The sequence below is a fragment of the Lemur catta genome, chromosome 18 (genome assembly GCF_020740605.2).
Source record: "Lemur catta isolate mLemCat1 chromosome 18, mLemCat1.pri, whole genome shotgun sequence".
Lineage (NCBI taxonomy): Eukaryota > Metazoa > Chordata > Mammalia > Primates > Lemuridae > Lemur > Lemur catta.
This window is the reverse complement of record NC_059145.1, coordinates 32,408,911-32,427,286: the sequence shown is the minus strand read 5'-3', so window position 1 is coordinate 32,427,286 and position 18,376 is coordinate 32,408,911. Positions and strand designations below refer to the sequence as shown.

Genomic DNA, 18,376 nt, shown 5'->3' with positions numbered 1-18,376 from the left:
AATAATCAGGACTGCATTATGAGCAATATTGTATATAGTAATTAAACATAGAACAGCCTAATATGTGTAAAATAAGGGATTGGTCAAATAAGTTATAGTATAACTATTATTTGTTGAAAGATTTCTGTCAACAAGAGGATAGAGAACGCTATATATATTGTGATCAATCCCTATTTAATGTTTATTTTTATATGTGTTTGAATGCATAGGAAAAAATCTAGAAGAGTAAATACCAAAATGTTGGAAACAGTTTTCTCTGTGTTGGGGAAATAAAGATTACTTTGGTTTTTTCTCTTTAGTTATCTGTATTTTGACATTTTCCTGCTTAGATAATTTAAGCAACAGCTCTGACAGCTTGGGCTATGCAGTAGCTACAATCTTGTATAAGCGGTTCTTTTATTCCTAACTCCTATGGGTTAAGAAAATGATGGGTAAATATACTTTTGTAGCCCAACTGCAGAGGCTGCACATGGATATTGACAGTCTCCGGGAGGAGAAGGACAGTGAAATCACAAGCACTAGAGATGAACTGCTTAGTGCCCGAGATGAAATTTTGCTCCTTCATCAAGCAGCAGAAAAGGCTGCCTCTGAGCGGGACACAGACATTGCTTCTTTACAAGAAGAGCTTAAGAAGGTGCGAGCTGAGCTTGAGCGGTGGAGGAAAGCAGCATCTGAATATGAGAAGGAAATCACAAGCCTGCAAAACAGTTTTCAGCTTCGATGTCAACAGTGTGAGGACCAGCAGAGAGAAGAAGCAACAAGGTTGCGAGGTAAATGTATATTTTACATAAAGCTCTTAACTTTTGGCAGTGATAACTTTTGTTTTTATTCCTGTTCCTTTCACACGTGAGGAGATAACTTCTTGTACAAAATGACCATGCAGGCTTTTTTTTCTTGATAGCAATCGGTTATATAAAGCATTGTTTCTATACATTGTTTCTATACATTGTTCAGATCTTCGAGTTCCATGATAAATTTTTTAAAATTTTACAATTTTATATTTTGTTTAAATACTATTAAAAATTGTCTTATAAAAGTGAAGTGGAAGAAAATACTACTCAAGTTCAAGATGATAGCACTTCCTTGAGGTATAGATGCAAAGTGACAGGAATCAGAGAATAACCATGTAAAATCTATAAGCTTTTAAGTCAGGGGTGGGGAGGGGAGGGTGGTGCTTATTTAGTATGTTCTTCTCTGAATTATTTCCTTTTATTATTTGAATTATTTTAGAAGTTATATTCCTATATTAAAAGTATGTTTTGGGACTGTTTCAGGTGAACTAGAGAAATTGAGAAAGGAATGGAATGTATTGGAAACTGAATGCCGTTCTCTAAAAAAGGAAAATGTTTTGCTATCATCAGAACTGCAGCGGCAAGAGAAAGAATTACACAAGTATGCAAAAACTCTCTTTTTTAGCTTCAAAATATTTATCTTAAACTTTCATCTAATTTAAATTGAATTTTGATATTTAAATACCTTATAGGAGCAAAGTGTTCAGCCAGACTCTGTTTGGCTATTTGGCAGGTTAACCACACTAAATAAATACTGCAACATTTTTTTTTCTGCTGCCACCATCATCCTACATGTCCTTTCCTTGTACTCAAGCAATAGATTCATTAAAGGACCCCTCCCCCCTAAAAAAAATCCTAAGCCAATAGGCCTATAATTAGTAATTGAACTTGCCCTATAAACTAATTAATAAATTTCAAATACAAATTGTTTTTCTTTCACACCAGTGATCCCTTCTGTTAGTAAGGGTGACCAGGAAGTGACTTTAATAAAGAATTTGTACTACCAAAAGATAAAATTCAGCTTCTGAATTTCAAACAAGGTTATATGAAGAATAATAATATGTAAAATCAAAAAATTCTCTAAAACCAGTTAAATCTTTCTAGTATCCAGTCCCTTATGAGCAAACCAATGAATGCATTGGATTTATTCCAGTAAATTTTGTGGAATCCTGTTTTTGAACCAACATTTGTCATATTTAAATTTAAAATTGGTTTAGTCTTAAAAATTTAGTCTATTCCATATTTTTATTTTTTAAAACAATGTTTATGTTCCAATTCAGAATATGAAAGTAGCCCATGTTTCCTACTGAATCCACTCTTAATTAATCCCAGCTCCCTCCCCTCAAATATACCAAAAATGAGGGTCATTACTCTCTTGTTAGCCTTGTGTTTACATTCCTAGAGAGCATTAAGGTTAGCAAAACTCAATAATTTAAGGTCAGTTCCCATAGAAAACAAGCTTTAGGGGAAAATAATAAGGAACAAGACTAGATATATCAGATGATAATAAGCTTCATTATCTGTTTAGAAAAACAAATTGTAATGTGGATTTATGTTTAAAAAAATTAACTCACTGAAAGAACAAGATGTGCTGGTTTATTCTCTAAAACCCCTTCTTACGACACCTTGTGTTCTCAATACAAATATCCATAAAGTGCTTTTCTTTTCTCTTCTAGTGTCATAACTTTCCTTAGTCTTTTCATACATTCCATATGTATTACTTTTTGAATGTGAAGAAATAATTCATAAAAAAGAATAAAAACAAATGTGTGTTTATAACATGTAAAAGTTTGTAAAAGCAATTCCAAAATATGAATAGGACAAAATAAAGGCCAAGAAAACAAATACACATACACACAAACATACACACAAACATACACACACGCGCGCATTAAGGAGTGTACTGATTATCTGTGTAACAGCACATTTGAATAAATTGGTGTAAAGTACATGTAAGATGATGGTGCAGATACCCAAGTTCTTTACATTTGGAATACGTTAGGATCTTAGTGAATCCACTTAGTTTGGTATTCTATCAAGCAATAAATACCAGTGTTTGATTACCAGCGTTGGTTGTCTTCATTATTCTTGTTTTGAAGTTAATTTATATTTTAAAGATTCAGACTAGATCTTTTATTTTTGACATGTGATGAATTAGAATCTGGCAGATTGTTAAATACTGTTTTTAAGTTACTTCAAATTTGTTTATGTGTTGAAAAGCAAGCCTACAAACTCCCTGTGAGTAGAACCATGTGGTTTAAAAATACTAAGTCCCAGAAAGATTATCTTAGATCATTGGTGAAGTCATCTGCCTAAACTCACATAAAGTATTTGAGGCAGATTCATTCTGTTTCTTAAACTTTTCTGGTGCAGTAGTTTTCTAAATTTACTTAGTAAGTAAGCCTCCCTAGCATTTTAAGTAGTATTTAGCGGCTAGTCTTCCTTTACAGGGTCTTAGGTGCCATTTAATTCGTAGCTGTATTTGCCTGGCAACAGCAGACCCACCCCTAAGAATCTTCATATAATACAACCAGGATGGGATTTATACTCTGTAGTACCTCAGTTACAAGTATTGAGTCTGATCCTTGAATGATCCATTCTGGAAGATGTAAAACTGTCACCTTGAAAAACTTTGTACTCCTTTAGCTATTTAAGGGAGCCAAATTCTCTAACTCAGGTATACTCTGCAGGTCTTTTGTTCTCTATTGTCTGTGACGTAGAAGAAGGAATTGAACAAGGAATTTTTATTCATGCATATCAAGCTGTTGTAAATCATATGTACATCAGATTGTTTTTACATCAAGTTATAAAAGTTATCATAGAATTTAAGCTGGAGAACAGCCTCAGAAATTATTGAGTTCAACCCTCTTGTTTGACAGTGGAAGGCCCTGAGACTCTCCTTTTATTATTTGTGTCTGTCTCACAGGGTGCCTGGGACAGATCTAAGAACTCAGGAAATGTTTACTCAAAGAATAAAATGTGCCAGTTAAGTAACTTGCTCAACATCCCACAGTTAAATATTGGGAGGACTAGGGTCTAGAACCCAGCCTCCTAGTCCTTTGTCTTATGCCTTTTCCCCCAATTTGATGTGTCTTCTCATTTGAGCAGTTTTATCTTATTTGAGTGGGCAGTGGCTCCTAAGCTTTTAAGTTTCTGACCACCACCCTATTTGTCAAGTACTTACACTTACAAGAAAATAGTTGAAATATGTTTATTCTTTTCCTATAGAAGACCTACACTGAATCTTTTTATGATATAATTAATATAATTTGATACAACAAAATATACAGTTAATCACCTCCTGCTTCTATTTTTTAAATTTCAACTTTTATGTATATTTGATAGGATAGTTTTACTTGCAGTTTTTAGTGCTTTAATGCTTTTTGCTTATTGAAATTATCTCATTCATTTTTACTCTTTTTTTTCCCTCCTCCGAAATCCATTCTATCCCTCCTAGTGAAATGCATAAGAAATTGGACTCCCTGCCTGCTATGTCCATTTTCTACCTGTGAATAACTATCTGTCAATATTTATGTTGCAGTTCTCAGAAGCAGAGTTTAGAGCTTACCAGTGATCTCAGCATCCTTCAGATGACTAGGAAAGAGCTTGAGAATCAAATGGGATCCTTGAAAGAACAGCATCTTCGGGATTCCGCTGATTTAAAAACTCTTCTCAGTAAGGCTGAAAACCAAGCAAAGGATGTACAGAAAGAGGTAAAGGGAAAAGACATTATGAGCCCAATTATGGTTGGACTTAAAGCCAAAAGCAAGTCAGATATCCATGCTAGTTAGAAATAAAAGGAAGCAGAAGTCACATTACCTGTCACAAAGTTGATACCTGGAACATCCTGCTTGGTGATTTCTAGCTGTGTATCAAGGTCCATATATAGAGAATTCATCAGTAGTAGGGTTGATCTCAAAAATATAAATATATAAAATTATACTTTAATTTTTCTCTACCAATTAGTTGACCTATGTGAGAAGCCCTTTGTATCAGAACACTTGATCCATTGTTTATATTTCAAAGAGTATCGTATTTAACCTAGAATACTTTTGGGAAGTAAACTGGGGCCATACTATAATGCTGTCTGAACCCTTCAGGTGAAATTGGCCTGAAAAGTTACTTCAAATTCACCTCACAGCCAGCCAACCAAACACATCTTCTATGACCTTTTACCTTCTCTCCTTCTACCTCCTTTTCCCCTTCTTCACAAAATATGCATGCTCACTTTTCATGTCATTTTGCTTAAAACCTTGACTTGGATGGCTTTTTAAAAGATCATGTTAAAAATGATAAGGATTAACTTTGGCACAGAGACCCTGCCCAGCTTCTTCCTGAGTAAGGCAGGTATAGAGCCTTGAAGTTGACAGCAGGGCAGTAAGTGCTGCATTCAGTCTTGCTGGCCTCATACCAGTCCCTGCATTGACTCGTGCCTGGCCAGCTCAGGGGATAGAGAAGGCTAATACAGTTTGATCTACTAATCAGGGACCGCCCCCGTTGTACAGTCTCTTAAAAGGATTCTTGGTCTGGCACAGTGGCTCATGCCTGTCATCCCAGCACTTTGGGAGCCCAAGGTGGGAGGATCTCTTGAAGCCAGGAATTCAAGACCAGCCTGGGGAACATAGTGAGACCTCGTCTCTGCGCGCACACGCACACACACACACACACACACACACACACACACACACACACACACACACACACACAAATTAGTTGGGCATGGTAGCGTGTACCTGTAGTCTCAGCTACTTGGGAGGCTGAGGGTGGGAGTATCACTCGTGCCCAGGAGAGCTTATAGTGAGCTATGATCATGCCCCACTGTACTCCAGCCTGGGTGACACAGTGAGACTCTGTCTCTTTAAAAAAATAAATAAATTTTAAAAAGAAGGATTCTTTATAAATTAGAAGGAAGTTGAAGAAAACTTTTAGTCTTTAATAGTGAATTTTCCCAAAATTGTTTTTAGATTTACTTGATCAATGCAGTATTTCTTTGCACTTTCCTTATAGTATCTTGAATTTGGAAATGATTGTTGTTCTTCTGTCTTTATGTTTGTTCCTAAAGAAAAAAATACTGTAACATTTTATATTTTCTTGTGGACATATTGATTTTGTAATATGTTCGTTTTTACCTTGCTAAGGTCATATGTTTTAGGAGAAATCTCATTTTATTTGGTTGGAACACAAATTTTGTGCCAAAGTAAATATCTTAGTATTGATACTATAAGCACTTTGTGTCCTTCCAGTCCATATGCCATAATCCTTTCAAAATCTGGGAAGAATGCTGTGGTTGGAAGATGATTCTGTTGTATGTTACTATGAATGCATTAGCCATTTTGTTGCATTATTTGTTTGCCTGTTTTTGGTCACTGAGTAATCAGTGCAAAATGCTGTTTCCACGAATGGCAGTGGCATGTTGTCACAGCATCTAAGTTGTTGATAGTCTTGGATTGCATTAAATGCAGCACATTTAAAAATATGTCTGATCTTGTCAATATGTTTCTTTTCTGTTTTCTTGTTTACTGTTATCCATTGTGAAATGATGTGTAGTCATCATACTCCTTTGTAACGTGAAATTGCTCTCTCTGTTTGTCCTGATGTCAACGTATTAGATACTAGTCTATAACTAAAATGTTCTTTAATGAGGTTCTTATTTCTGTGTAATCCATGCAAATGAGTTATTACCTTTTATTAATGCACATATATTCTCCTTCAACGTTTCCCCTTTGTTCTCCTTTGTCTCATAGAATCATGCTTAATGTACAGAGTATCTGATTGTGTATCTTCAGCACCATAACAGGCTAAAATATTACAAGCTAAGCAAGTCCAGATACCGTTTTTATGAAGACTAACCAAAGTGTTGATAATATTGTGTGGTATTTCCCTCTTAATCAGGACTGAGCTCATTTCTCACCTCAAAGTTAGAAAGCAAGGCGGAGCAAAAATGGTATCCAAGCAAGGTGTGACACTAAAGCTGCAGAAGGTGACCTTTGTTCCACTAATTAAATTTTTTATATGCAGCAGCTTTTATATGAGCATTTAACAAAGAAAAAGTACGTAAGAAAAGTACATTTTAATCCTCGGTGTTAAGGGAAAATAATGATATATCATCTTTATATTTGACTTTAGAAAGCATCTATATATTTTCAGTCAGTAGGAATATCTGTAATTTAAGTATTTGTAAAACGTCGAGCACACAAGTCCACCCTGCTAAGACTGACTCAAGAAAGTTGTTTGGGCTGGGTATGGTGGTTCAAACCTATAATCCTAGCACTTTGGGAGGCGGAGGTGGGAGGATTGCTTGAGGCCAGGAGTTGACCAGCCTGAGCAACATATTGAGACCGTGTCTCTACAAAAAATAGAAAAATTAGCAAGGCATGGTGATCCATGCCTGTAGTCCCAGCTACTCAGGAATCTGAGGCAGGAGGATTGCTTGAGCCCAGGAGCTGGAGGCTGCAGTGGGCTGTGACGATGGCACTGTACTTTAGCCCAGGCAACAGAGTGAAGCTCTGTCTCAAAGAAAAAGAAAAGAAAGTTGTTTGGCTTCACCATCTGCCATGAAGCCAGAGTCCTTCCCATCACCGCACTCACATGCTGGAGGTAAGCAGCAGGATCTTCCTGACTGAGCTGCCTTCCTGTGGTTCTGCTTCACGACTCCTGGAGTGGAGAAATGCTTAAGTGCTTTGGTGCAAAGGGCAGGCTGGATGTAACAATGGTGGAAAAGAAAAGTAAGGGAAAGTTTTGCTCAACAAAGCACTTTTTACTTATTCTTTATTAGTCATTGTTAATCAGATCATGGATCAATGAGAATTGATTATGTTCTAAGGTACAGAAACTGGGTACACTGACTTTGCTTTCGTAGCATGCCAGTAATCTTCTGAAATGAATTCCACACATTCTCACATCAACTGAAAAAAGCTGTCATAATGCCCGTGAATCTTACTCCTTCATTCACTGGTGTAGTACCCAGGCTCGTTCTGGGAACGTTGTTAGGTAATAGGGAGTTTCTTTCATATTTTACCTCCCTCTTGTACTCATATCTTTCTTCCCCCTTTCTGGTAACTCCTATGTTGACCCTAACCCCCCTGCTCCCATTTTTCCTGTCTGATGTTTTTGTACATTTACATTCTTAATATTTATCTTTGTTAAGCATAATGATGAGCTCCTAATTAGTCACTCCAAGATATTTGTGTTTTTCAGAAGCACCATCATGAAGGTGTCTTTTATTGAGGAATTTCTAGGATATAAATAGAGAGGAACCAGAAACTTTCCAGTCTCACAGGCTATATTTAGGGAAGAGGAGGAAGCTTTCTAGTATGCCATACTCATGGTATATTTATTCTATATTCAGTTCTATCTTTCTGTCTTTCTTCCGAAACCTTCAGAGATGGCAAAGTGGGTCAGCAGAGGTGGAGACAAAGGCACAGCCAGCAGCAGAACAATCTCTGCTCTTTGACTGGAAGCCCAGCTTGCATGTAAGATGCAATATGTAGAAGTGGAACCAGTTGCCTGGGGCCATTTAAAGTAGGGCCAAACCACACTATGTTTCACACTGGTCTCACCTGTGTTCAAGAGGTAGCTAGTCTATCTGAAAATCAAATTATATACAGTATACTGTTTTCCAGAGCAGAAAATGGCATGTTTCACTATAGAAAAAATTTCTATCAGAAGCATATTTTTTTAAATTATTTTTAATTGATGCTTGTAAGTTTTAAGTGGAGAAACAAATGTCCCAGTTTGTGGTGGGTAGTTTAGATACATTTCTTTGCTTCATTTGCCTAGAAAATTCACTTACCCCAAACACTTTAATACCCAGTGATACTAGAGGTAAAGGGAAACCTGTTGGCAGTTGATACTTTTTACTTCAAGACTGAAATAGCTTGGCTGACATTGCTTACCATGATATAAACTCAGGCTTCCTACCATTGCCATTCAGTTAGACTATGGAATTTTTCTTCATCTGCTCTCCTTTTGCTCAGTTTGAAAGTTTCTTTTTCTCCTATAATTCACTTGGTGGAAAAAGTGACTCATTATATTAGAAACAAATGACAAAATGGTGACTTCTGTTAATTTTTAATTTTTAACTCCAAGGCCAGAAAATTCCTTCACAGAATCAAGTAAAAGTTAAAGACTTCTTGTTATGAGTACATATGATTCTTATCCTCCTTATAACAAAAAGGCTTGACTTTGGTGTTCCTGGTGACTAAGTAGGGTCTGGTGTATAAGCCTGACTAGAACCATAACTTCATACCCATTTTAAGTTGAGTCTGCACACTTTTTTTTCTTTGCCTTTAGTATGAAAAGACACAGACTGTACTCACAGAACTGAAGTTGAAGTTTGAAATGACTGAGCAGGAAAAGCAATCAATCACAGATGAGCTCAAACAATGTAAAGACAACCTGAAGCTGCTCCGAGAAAAAGGAAATAATGTAAGTCTTTGCAAACTTGGCTTAGCTTTGATTGAGAGGCAGGTGAGAGATTTGAAATTGATTTTCAGAGGACTTTATTGCTGATTTGGGAGGCAAATGGTACACATGAAGTAAGCTTTTCATTATGAAATTCTATGATGGAACCATTGTGCAGTCAAGTTTTTGAGTAATGCTAATACTTTGCCCCTTTAACCTGTGCTCCTAGAAAAGCCTGAGGACTGCCTGGAGAAAGAGCCTTGTTTGCAGTAAAACAGCTTACCTAACAACTATCAGCTTTTCCCAGATGAGTCTAAAGCTCTATCACTAAGTCATCATCTGGCTCATGTTTCTCCCCTGCTGGGAAAGGAAGCACTTATACCACCAGGGACGCATTTAAAAGAGAGTAGTACGTGTTGATCTTTAGCATTTGGCTGTATCAAAAAAATGGAGACTTAATTATGATTTTCATTTTATACTAGTAATGTTCTTACTAAGGCACATTTCTAAAAAGCTTAGTGTCTCTTTGACATCCTATAAATATTAGAAAATATTTGGTGAGTTTCCATAGGGCTTTTTGAATGTGTGTGTGTGAGAGAGAGACACAGAGAGAGAGAAAATAGAAAGGGGGAGGAGGGAGAGAGAGAGTGGAACATTTTTGGTATAAATTAAGTTTAATATTTATTTGTTTTTCATTTGCTAGAAAGACAGATGGTCTTTAAAAAAATGTTATACTAAATAAATGTTGTGTTGTACGTTTTGGTGATCATTACCTTTGTGGGCCTTAACAGATGGATGTTTAGTGTGGTTGATTGTGCTCTGACTTATTTCAAACCCCTGTCATGGCTTGGACACTGCAGTATGCGTGAGCCACATGCTTCCTACGGAGGAAAGCACTCTGCTTAACTTGCAGCACAAGTACAAGAGTGACGTTGCATGGCCATCCAGTTACTCGGTTGCTCACAGAATGCTCATGAGTTGTGTCCAACTGTCCTTTGCTAAAGAAAGTCTTAGTTTTTAGACACTAAAGGCTTGCTGCTTTAAGTAGAAGCCTTTTAGAAGTGGATGAATTGGGTGTGGAGGCTTTATGCTAAGCAAAAATGGATTGCATTTATTTTTGAAAATGTCAATTACAGAACTCTTCTAAAATCAGATCATAACTGTTTGGTTACTTCTCTCTTTTGTGTTAATTCATATTCCTCTGATTATGGAATTTCAGTCCACTTCCTGCTAAATTAACCCATTGAAGACATCTAGCATAATCAGAATGGATCCCTCTGTACTATTTAGAACATTTTCAAAAGTAACCTTGCTATTATTTATTTATAGTTACCATTCACCTTAGGGGTGAGTTTCCTTTTTGTGTGATGTTGTACATATGGTACCAAAATTTTACTCTGTAATAACTCATTGTAGTAATTCCCTTCCAATTTTAAAAATTAATATATTCTGATAACATAAATGAAAGCCCTGAGACTCAGCTGCCTGTCTTTATATGCCAAATCTTTATCATACATTGTGTCAGATCTGTTGCCTGATTTAGGAAGCACACATTATCACAGGGCATTTATTTTTAAGCAATACCATCTCATAAGCAAAAGAGTTTTGGTTGGAGGGGAATAAAAAGGTTTTGTTGGAAGGATAAAATAAACCTTAGCCATTGCCAAGGAATTACATTGTCAAATAATGGATTCCAGGTGTGGAACAAAAATAATGTACTATAAAGCATCTGTTGGTAAAGTGTTGTCATTGCTCTGTCCTAATGTGCTACATTTCATTAGGGTCTTAGGGACACCCACATTGCCCGTTGCCTCCAGCTGTTCCTTTTAAACCGATAGTTCCCCAGCTTACATACCACAGTACATCATTCTGGATTGTGCTAGATGTCTTTAAAATATTTGAATCAGTGCAGAACCTGAGTGGTATACTTCTATTACTTTAGTCTTCCTTCCTTCCCTCCCACCCCCCTGGGGTCTAAATCATCTTATCTGATTATTTTCATAGCATAAAATGATTTTAATATCCCTTCCCTTCTTTAGCCTTCCATATTACAACCCGTCCCAGCCGTATTCATCGGCCTATTCCTGGCTTTCCTGTTTTGGTGTTTCGGTCCATTGTGGTAGAGAAAGGTACAAGCACTACTGTTGAGTCCTTGTCTGTTTGTCCCCGTCACCTGTTTGTGCCATATTTGTAATATAGTGCATGGCAAAAACACACAGGTATTCTGTTACCTGAAGCAAACCCTTCATTTAGTATGCCATGTATTTGTGTCATACCAATGAACTGAATAGTCAACTAATCACGTAACATTTTGTCTTGTTTCCTTTGTAGTAATGCTAACCATGAATTAATTCCAACCTAACCAGTTGTTAATATGCTTCCTTTAACTGAGTCTTTATCTCTAGCAAACTGGAGTAAACTATGAATTTCTACATTAGTACCCCCCCTTCCTAATTATGTGTTTAATCAGATTTCAATGAGAAATGAAGAGTTTGCCTCTCTGAAGTTTTCAGCCAGCTTTCTTCCCTCTCCTTCCACCCTGTCCCTTCCGTAATGTAGAGTTTGTTTTAACCCTATGCCTGTTTATACTGCGGCTATGAAGATGAAAAAGAATGAGATTAGCATAATGAACCATTGGCTGGCAGCCTCAACCCCAATATGCACTTGTGAGAGTGCAGACCTATCCCATATCTTTCTGAGCCCTGATCTGCAACAACAGAATCTTTCTTTAAAACCCAACTTTCTCAATAAGACTCTCAGAACACAAGTGAAAATAAAAGCGTCAATTAAAGTCAGTTTATATTATAGAGCCCTCTGAAAGTCAACAGGTAACGGCCCATCCATGCTTGCCTCTAATCGGCATGCATGTTAGTAGAACATATGAGATGATCGCGTGGCTTTCAGACAGGCAGGATCCCTAATGTTACTTCCCCATCTTGACCCCCATCTGATTTTGTCTTCTATGCTTTCAAGTTAGAGCATCAAAACCTAGACCATTTTCTTTCTATCACCTTAGCCACCAGCCCCTGGTATAAAATATCCCAACATGTGGGAGTCTGGTTTTCTTCAAGAAATAAACATGTTAGGCAGAAACATACTACAGGCATCTGTATACATCAGTTATATTGCAATATATGGATACGGGAGTAAATAACACAGGTGGAGCCCAGAGGATTTCTTAGAAGTCACTACTTGGTTTCAACTGTAACAAAGTTGAAAACTGCCCAGGACTTTCCTGGTATGTATTAGGCTTCCAAATGGTGGTCCTGCTTTTATGGCTATCCTCATACCTGTACTCCCTCACTTTTTTTTTCTTTTCTCTTTAAACTTTATTCTTATGAAACAAAAATAAGATTTTTCCAATATTCTGTTAAGTATTCAGGACTCCCTGGAACCAAGGGGTTAGTAGGTATGACAAGAGAGGGGAGAATGTGATATTGACTCTTGGTTTCTTTCCACACAGAAACCCTGGCCCTGGATGCCCATGTTGGCTGCCCTGGTTGCGGTGACAGCCATCGTGCTGTATGTGCCAGGTTTGGCCAGAGCTTCTCCATGAGAGTGTTCCTTGAGTCTGTACACCGTCCTCCCTCTAGAAGCTGGCATCACACTCATGCTGGGGACAAACAGAACCATTTTCTTCCTTTTTACCTCTTAAAACAGCAGAAGTACAAGAATACAGCTGTAGGGTCATTGCTTTAAATAATATAAAATGTATCTGTCTATAAAGAGGATATAAAATTGTGACTTTATTCTACTGTAAGCAATAATTTGCTTGCAGTTTTTCATGTAATTTTTAAATTAGTATGTTGAGATTCTGAATATTATGGTGGCCTAAAGTAGGCTTCTTGGTACACCAAATTATTTATAACATTAAATTTATGAGTATTTTACTCTGAATTCTGATGGCCAGATAATTCATTTTTCTGATTCGATAACTACCCAAACCAAACAGCCAATACATACATGGGAGGAGAGGCCCTGTGTGCTCAGTGCCTATCAGTTTGAAATATATACACATATATATATATATTTTTTACATATTTACGCCATTTTTACTTGTTATAAAACCACTGAGCTATTGGGAACAAGACTTAGAGACAACTATTTGCGTGAATTTTTTTTTTAAGGAAAAATACATTTGGAAAATATTCTGTTATAGTGATAATTTGGGGAATATGTGCACGCTTGTTCAGCCTTAATGTGACTTGAAGATGTGGAGGACATCAACTTTGAAAAACTTTCCATGAGAGTGTGTATTTTCTTGAGCAAACTGAAGTATTTCTGGGAGCAAAAACATAGTAATTACACAATTTCAGTGCAGTCAACCAAACTGTCGAGTCAATTGGAATGTAATTTATTAAACCTCATGTATTTAAAGAGATATTTTCTTTAAAAGCCAAGTTACTTTCTCATATACAGCATTTTAGGAAGCATGATTTTTTTTTTCTATCATCTATTCCTCCAAGCATGTTTAATTGAAGAAAGAATTAATATCTCTTTAGATAAGCTTTTATTGACCTAATTTGGTTATGATGTGTCGGGGGCTAATTCACGTTCAAGCTGGGCTGTTGTTACCTACCAACAGATTCCCAGGTTGGGTATACAAATGGTTATTTTCTTTTTATTGTTGTTAATTGGGACTTTCTGTTAATGAGAAGCACTATTCCTGAGATTAATGGTATTCTATGCACAATGCAGCACCTAAACACTGCTTGATGTTATAAATTTAAAACACAGATGCGAAAGTTTAGCTGTGGTTTTGTGCGGCATCATAGTTATGTCAATAAAGTTTATTTAGGTCATAGAATATCCTAAAGTATCACATAGTTAAATTTTTCAGTCAGTGAAGACTGGGTGGGAATATCGGTGAATTGGTTTGAATGTACTGTGGCAATCCACAGGTCTAGCCAAATATTGAAATAGGAGCTTAGGATTTAATTTGCCATGTGATGTTTGGCAGTCACTGTTTATACTTTAAACTAAGTTTATATTTTAAGCTATTTGGGATTGCTGTTGGGAAGATCACTAGATTTATGGAGGAATTAGTCACAAATGACTTTAGAAAATACTGTCATGTAGTTTCATTTCATCATTTTCTGTTGCAGGAAGCCACTCCACCACAGAATGCTAATATGCCAGTGGTACCTAGTACCTCTTGTATATAGGTTATTGCAAATATTGTTCTGAAATGCTTAACTTCAGAATTACATTTTTTAAAGTAAATAATTGTTTTAAATCTATTTTGTAAAGATATAAAGTACCATAGAATTTCTGGAGTACAAATTAAACTATTTGCACTAACACACGTGATGTGCATGATTTAATAAAATAACTTTACTCTCCCTACACTTTTGAGTTGGGTATCATTGAGATTCTTAGTGCTGACTGCTGTTGGGTTGTTAATAGTCTTTTCTTGAAATGACTCTTTATGCAACATACATTTGGCGTTCTTCAGGGCTAAAAGAAAACACGCAGCTGTTTCCTCCAAGTTTTATTAGCCTTTTATTTAACTTACTGCTCTATTTTTTTACCTTTTAATTTGGCTATTGTTAAAATGTGACTCACTCACCAGACCAGTCTCTTTAAATGTAAGGCCTAGTATCAATATTTACTTTATTCAAATTAAATACATGGTTTTTTGTACTTATTTCCAGTTTTTCTCAAGAATATAAATGAGCCTATTTATAAGCAATACCTCCAGTTTTGTTCACTTCCAGGTTAAAGAAAGAATAGAATTATTCACTGGTAGGGATAGTGTTATTAAGAAATTTTAAGCAAAGCAGTTAAGAATTGAAAAACCTTGTAATGATACATTTAAGAATTATTCGAAGGTGCTACATGGCAAGGTGAGAATATGAAAAGAACGTGGTGTTTGAAGCCAAACAGATTTGTATTGACATCTTGGTTCTGCCTTTGATCAGCTGTATTACCTTGGGCAAATCACTTATTTTTCTTTGAGTCTCCATTTCCTCATCTACAAAACGAGGAGAATAATACTGATATTTGTGGTAGCATTGTGAAAATTAAAAAGATAATGTATGTGAAGTGCCATTCAAGTGGTAAATAAGTGTTTATGAGAATGTCAGACTGAAAAGAAATTGCAAATATTAAAGTTTTAGGTGAACCAGTACATCTATTTTAAATGAATTGTTTGATTCAAGCGTTAAGAATTTCTATGTGTGTGAATGAGATATGACTGTAACATTATGAATCCTAAGAAAGCATTAGCACCTACCTCTGTTCATCCCCTTCATAGTTGTCTCCCTGGGAAGTAATATGTTTACTTTAGTAATGAACCAATTGCCCAAAATAGTTTTGGAATTCCTGTTATAATTGCCTTCACAACTACTTTGAGTCACATGTGAAAACCAGTCACATTGCTCTATATAGTCAGAGGCTTTCAAGCAAAAATAGTATTGCCTAGCTTGATCACTCACTTTAATCACCAGACTTGACCCCCACTGACTTTTGGCTCTTTCCAGTGATTATACATCTACTATCGAAAGGATAGAAATTTGCTGCCAGAGAGAAAAACTGCATACAAATCAACAGTTCAAAATTGCAGGCTTGCTACAAAAAATTCACTTCTGGAAATTTATTTGGAGAACATAATTGTGTGCATAAAATTTTAACTTCCAGGACATTTAGTACAGCATGTTTTGTAATAGTGACAGATAACCTAAATATACAGCAGTGGGTCATTGATTAAATAAATTAATATTGCCACTCTCCAGATTACTGTGCTTACAAAATATGTGGAAAGATATTCATACTATATTAAGTAAAAGAAACAGGTTACCAATGTAGAATAACCCTTGTTTTATAAACGAAAAAAATGTAGGCATACAGGCTATGTTTATAGCAATAAATCTTAGAAAGATTGAAACCCAGACTGTAGTAGTGATTGTCTTTGTATGATTATGGTTGAATTCCCTTCCCCCTTTATGATTTCTGATTTATTTTTAGTAGTAAATATATGTTGCTTTTGTAAGTTTTTTAAAAGCTACAAAAAGATTCCAAATTGGTTTCCATAGTTGAATGAGTAAGTAACTTGCAAAAATACCCACCTTTAAATGGACTAATATTCATTTGCACTTATCAATTCTGGTGTGTTCATTCAACAGTCAGTCTTATAATTTTAAACATGCTTTATATATACGTACGTAGAATTACAGTGCTAGAGGAACCCTTAGCAATCCAGTCTCACCTTTTTATTTATCAAGAAGTGAATCCAGAGAATTTTTGATTTGGAGTCATAATAACAGTTATAAAGTTGAGAACCAAGATGTTTAGTTCATTTTCTGCTACTCCACATTGTGTCTCCAAGTTTCAATGGTTTTATGTCCAAAAATTTATTGAGTATCTGATTTGAGGCACTGTGCCAGATCCTGGCAATACTCATTCCTATCCTCATAGAGCTTTTGGTGTAGAGGTGAGGAAGGAAGCTGGCAATTACAAATACAATGTAATAGAAGAAGACATAGGAGCCTATGGAACCATAGAAGAGGGGTGCCTTTCCTCTCACCTTCAACTGCCCAACCATCCCAGCCAGGGCTGTCGGGCTGCGCAGCCAAAGGTGAGTTTCTTTTCCAGATGGTCTGGAAAAAAGGACTGGTTTCTCTTGAAGTACCTGACATTGAAAACCATTAGGATCTGAGTTTGATTTTCTTAGATTGTGATCGGGAAGCATTTTTAAGGCTTTATGGGCTGGGCGAGGTGGCTTATGCCTGTAATCCTAGCACTCTGGGAGGTTGAGGCGGGTGGATCGTTTGAGGTCACGAGTTCAAGACCAGCCTGAGCAAGAGCGAGACCCCGTCTCTACTAAAAATAGAAGGAAATCAGCTGGACAATGAAAAATATATAGAAGCAATTAGCCAGGCATGGTGGGACATGCCTGCAGTCCCAGTGACTCGGGAGGGTGAGGCAGGAGGATCACTTGAGCCCAAGAGTTTGAGGTTGCTGTGAGCTAGGCTGACGCCACGGCACTCTAGCCCGGGCAACAGAGTGAGACTCTGTCTCAAAAAAAAAAAAACAATTCTGTTTTTTTAAAGAATGCATGTTATGTGACATAGGTGGCCCTGAGTATCCTCTTTCAGAGGTATTTTCAGTAGGCTGTATGTGGTTGCTCAGGTTTGTAATATCAGCACCTTGGGAGGCAGAGGCAGGAGGATTGCTTGAAGCCAGGAATTTGAGACCCGTCTCTACAAAAAATTAAAATATTAGCTGAACATGGTGGCACATGACTGTGGACCCCCGCTTCCCAGGAGGCTGAGGTGGGAGTATCACTTGAGCCCAGGTAGTTGAGGTTACGCTGAGCTATGATTGAGCCACCCAGTACTCCAGGCTGGGTGACAGATTGAAACGCTGTCCCTTAAAAAAGAATACACTCTGTGAAAGGGAAGGCTCAGTATCATAAAAGATGTCTACTTTCCCAAAAGTAATCTATGAATTTAATGTAATTCCAATCAAAATTCCAATAGGATTTTTCTTTGAATTTAATAAACTGATATACTTAGGAAATTTAAAGTTTCAAGAATTGCGAAGAACTTCTGCAAAAGAAAAAAAGGACAGACTTGCTCCATCAGATTTCAAGGCTTCTAATAAAGCTGTAGTGATTTAGAATATGGTATTAGGGCAGCGACACACAAATACATCAGTGGTACAAAAGAGCTCAGAAATCAATCCAAGCACCTATGGAATCTCGGTATTATAACAGAGGTCACATTATATTATAAATCACTGGAGAAATAATTCAATAAATAGTTTGAGCAGACAGTTGGATTCCCATATGGAAAGAATAAAAGCCAATCTCTATGCCTTACACAAAAATAAATGTCAGATGAATTTAGACTTTATTAGGAAAAAGGGGAGGGGGCCAGACACAGTGGCTCATGCCTGTAATCTTAGCACTTTGGGAGGCCAAGTCGGGAGGATTGCTTGAGGCCAGGAGTTCAACACCAGCCTGAGCAAGAGCAAGACCCTGTCTCTACAAAAAGTAGAAAAATTAGCCAGGCGTGGTGGCACATGCCTGTAGTCCCAGCTACTCGGGAGGCTGAGGCAGGAGGACTGCTTGAATCCAGGAATTTGAGGTTGCAGTGAGCTATGATGACACCACTGCACTCTAGCTGGGATAATAGAGCAAGACTCTGTCTCAGAAAGAAAACAAAAGAGAAGAGAAGAGA

The 18,376-nt window shown here is 36.8% G+C and overlaps 1 protein-coding gene across 35 annotated transcripts in view; it reads left to right on the top strand.

Moving 5' to 3' along the window:
- The window catches only part of LOC123623575 (sarcolemma associated protein), a 132,205-nt gene extending 117,665 nt beyond the window's left edge, over nt 1–14,540 (top strand). For 19 of the 35 annotated variants that reach the window (XM_045530830.1, XM_045530820.1, XM_045530825.1 and 16 more), the window contains 5 exons: nt 450–770; nt 1,275–1,392; nt 4,333–4,504; nt 9,084–9,218; nt 12,658–14,540. In XM_045530830.1, the coding sequence (XP_045386786.1) occupies nt 450–770; nt 1,275–1,392; nt 4,333–4,504; nt 9,084–9,218; nt 12,658–12,750 (839 nt within the window). In that variant the 3' untranslated portion in view covers nt 12,751–14,540. Of the gene's footprint in view, nt 1–449; nt 771–1,274; nt 1,393–4,332; nt 4,505–9,083; nt 9,219–11,233 lie in introns of all 35 variants that reach the window. The other 16 variants (XM_045530831.1, XM_045530821.1, XM_045530828.1 and 13 more) reach the window with 1 other exon arrangement.
- The last annotated feature ends 3,836 nt before the right edge of the window (nt 14,541–18,376 follow it).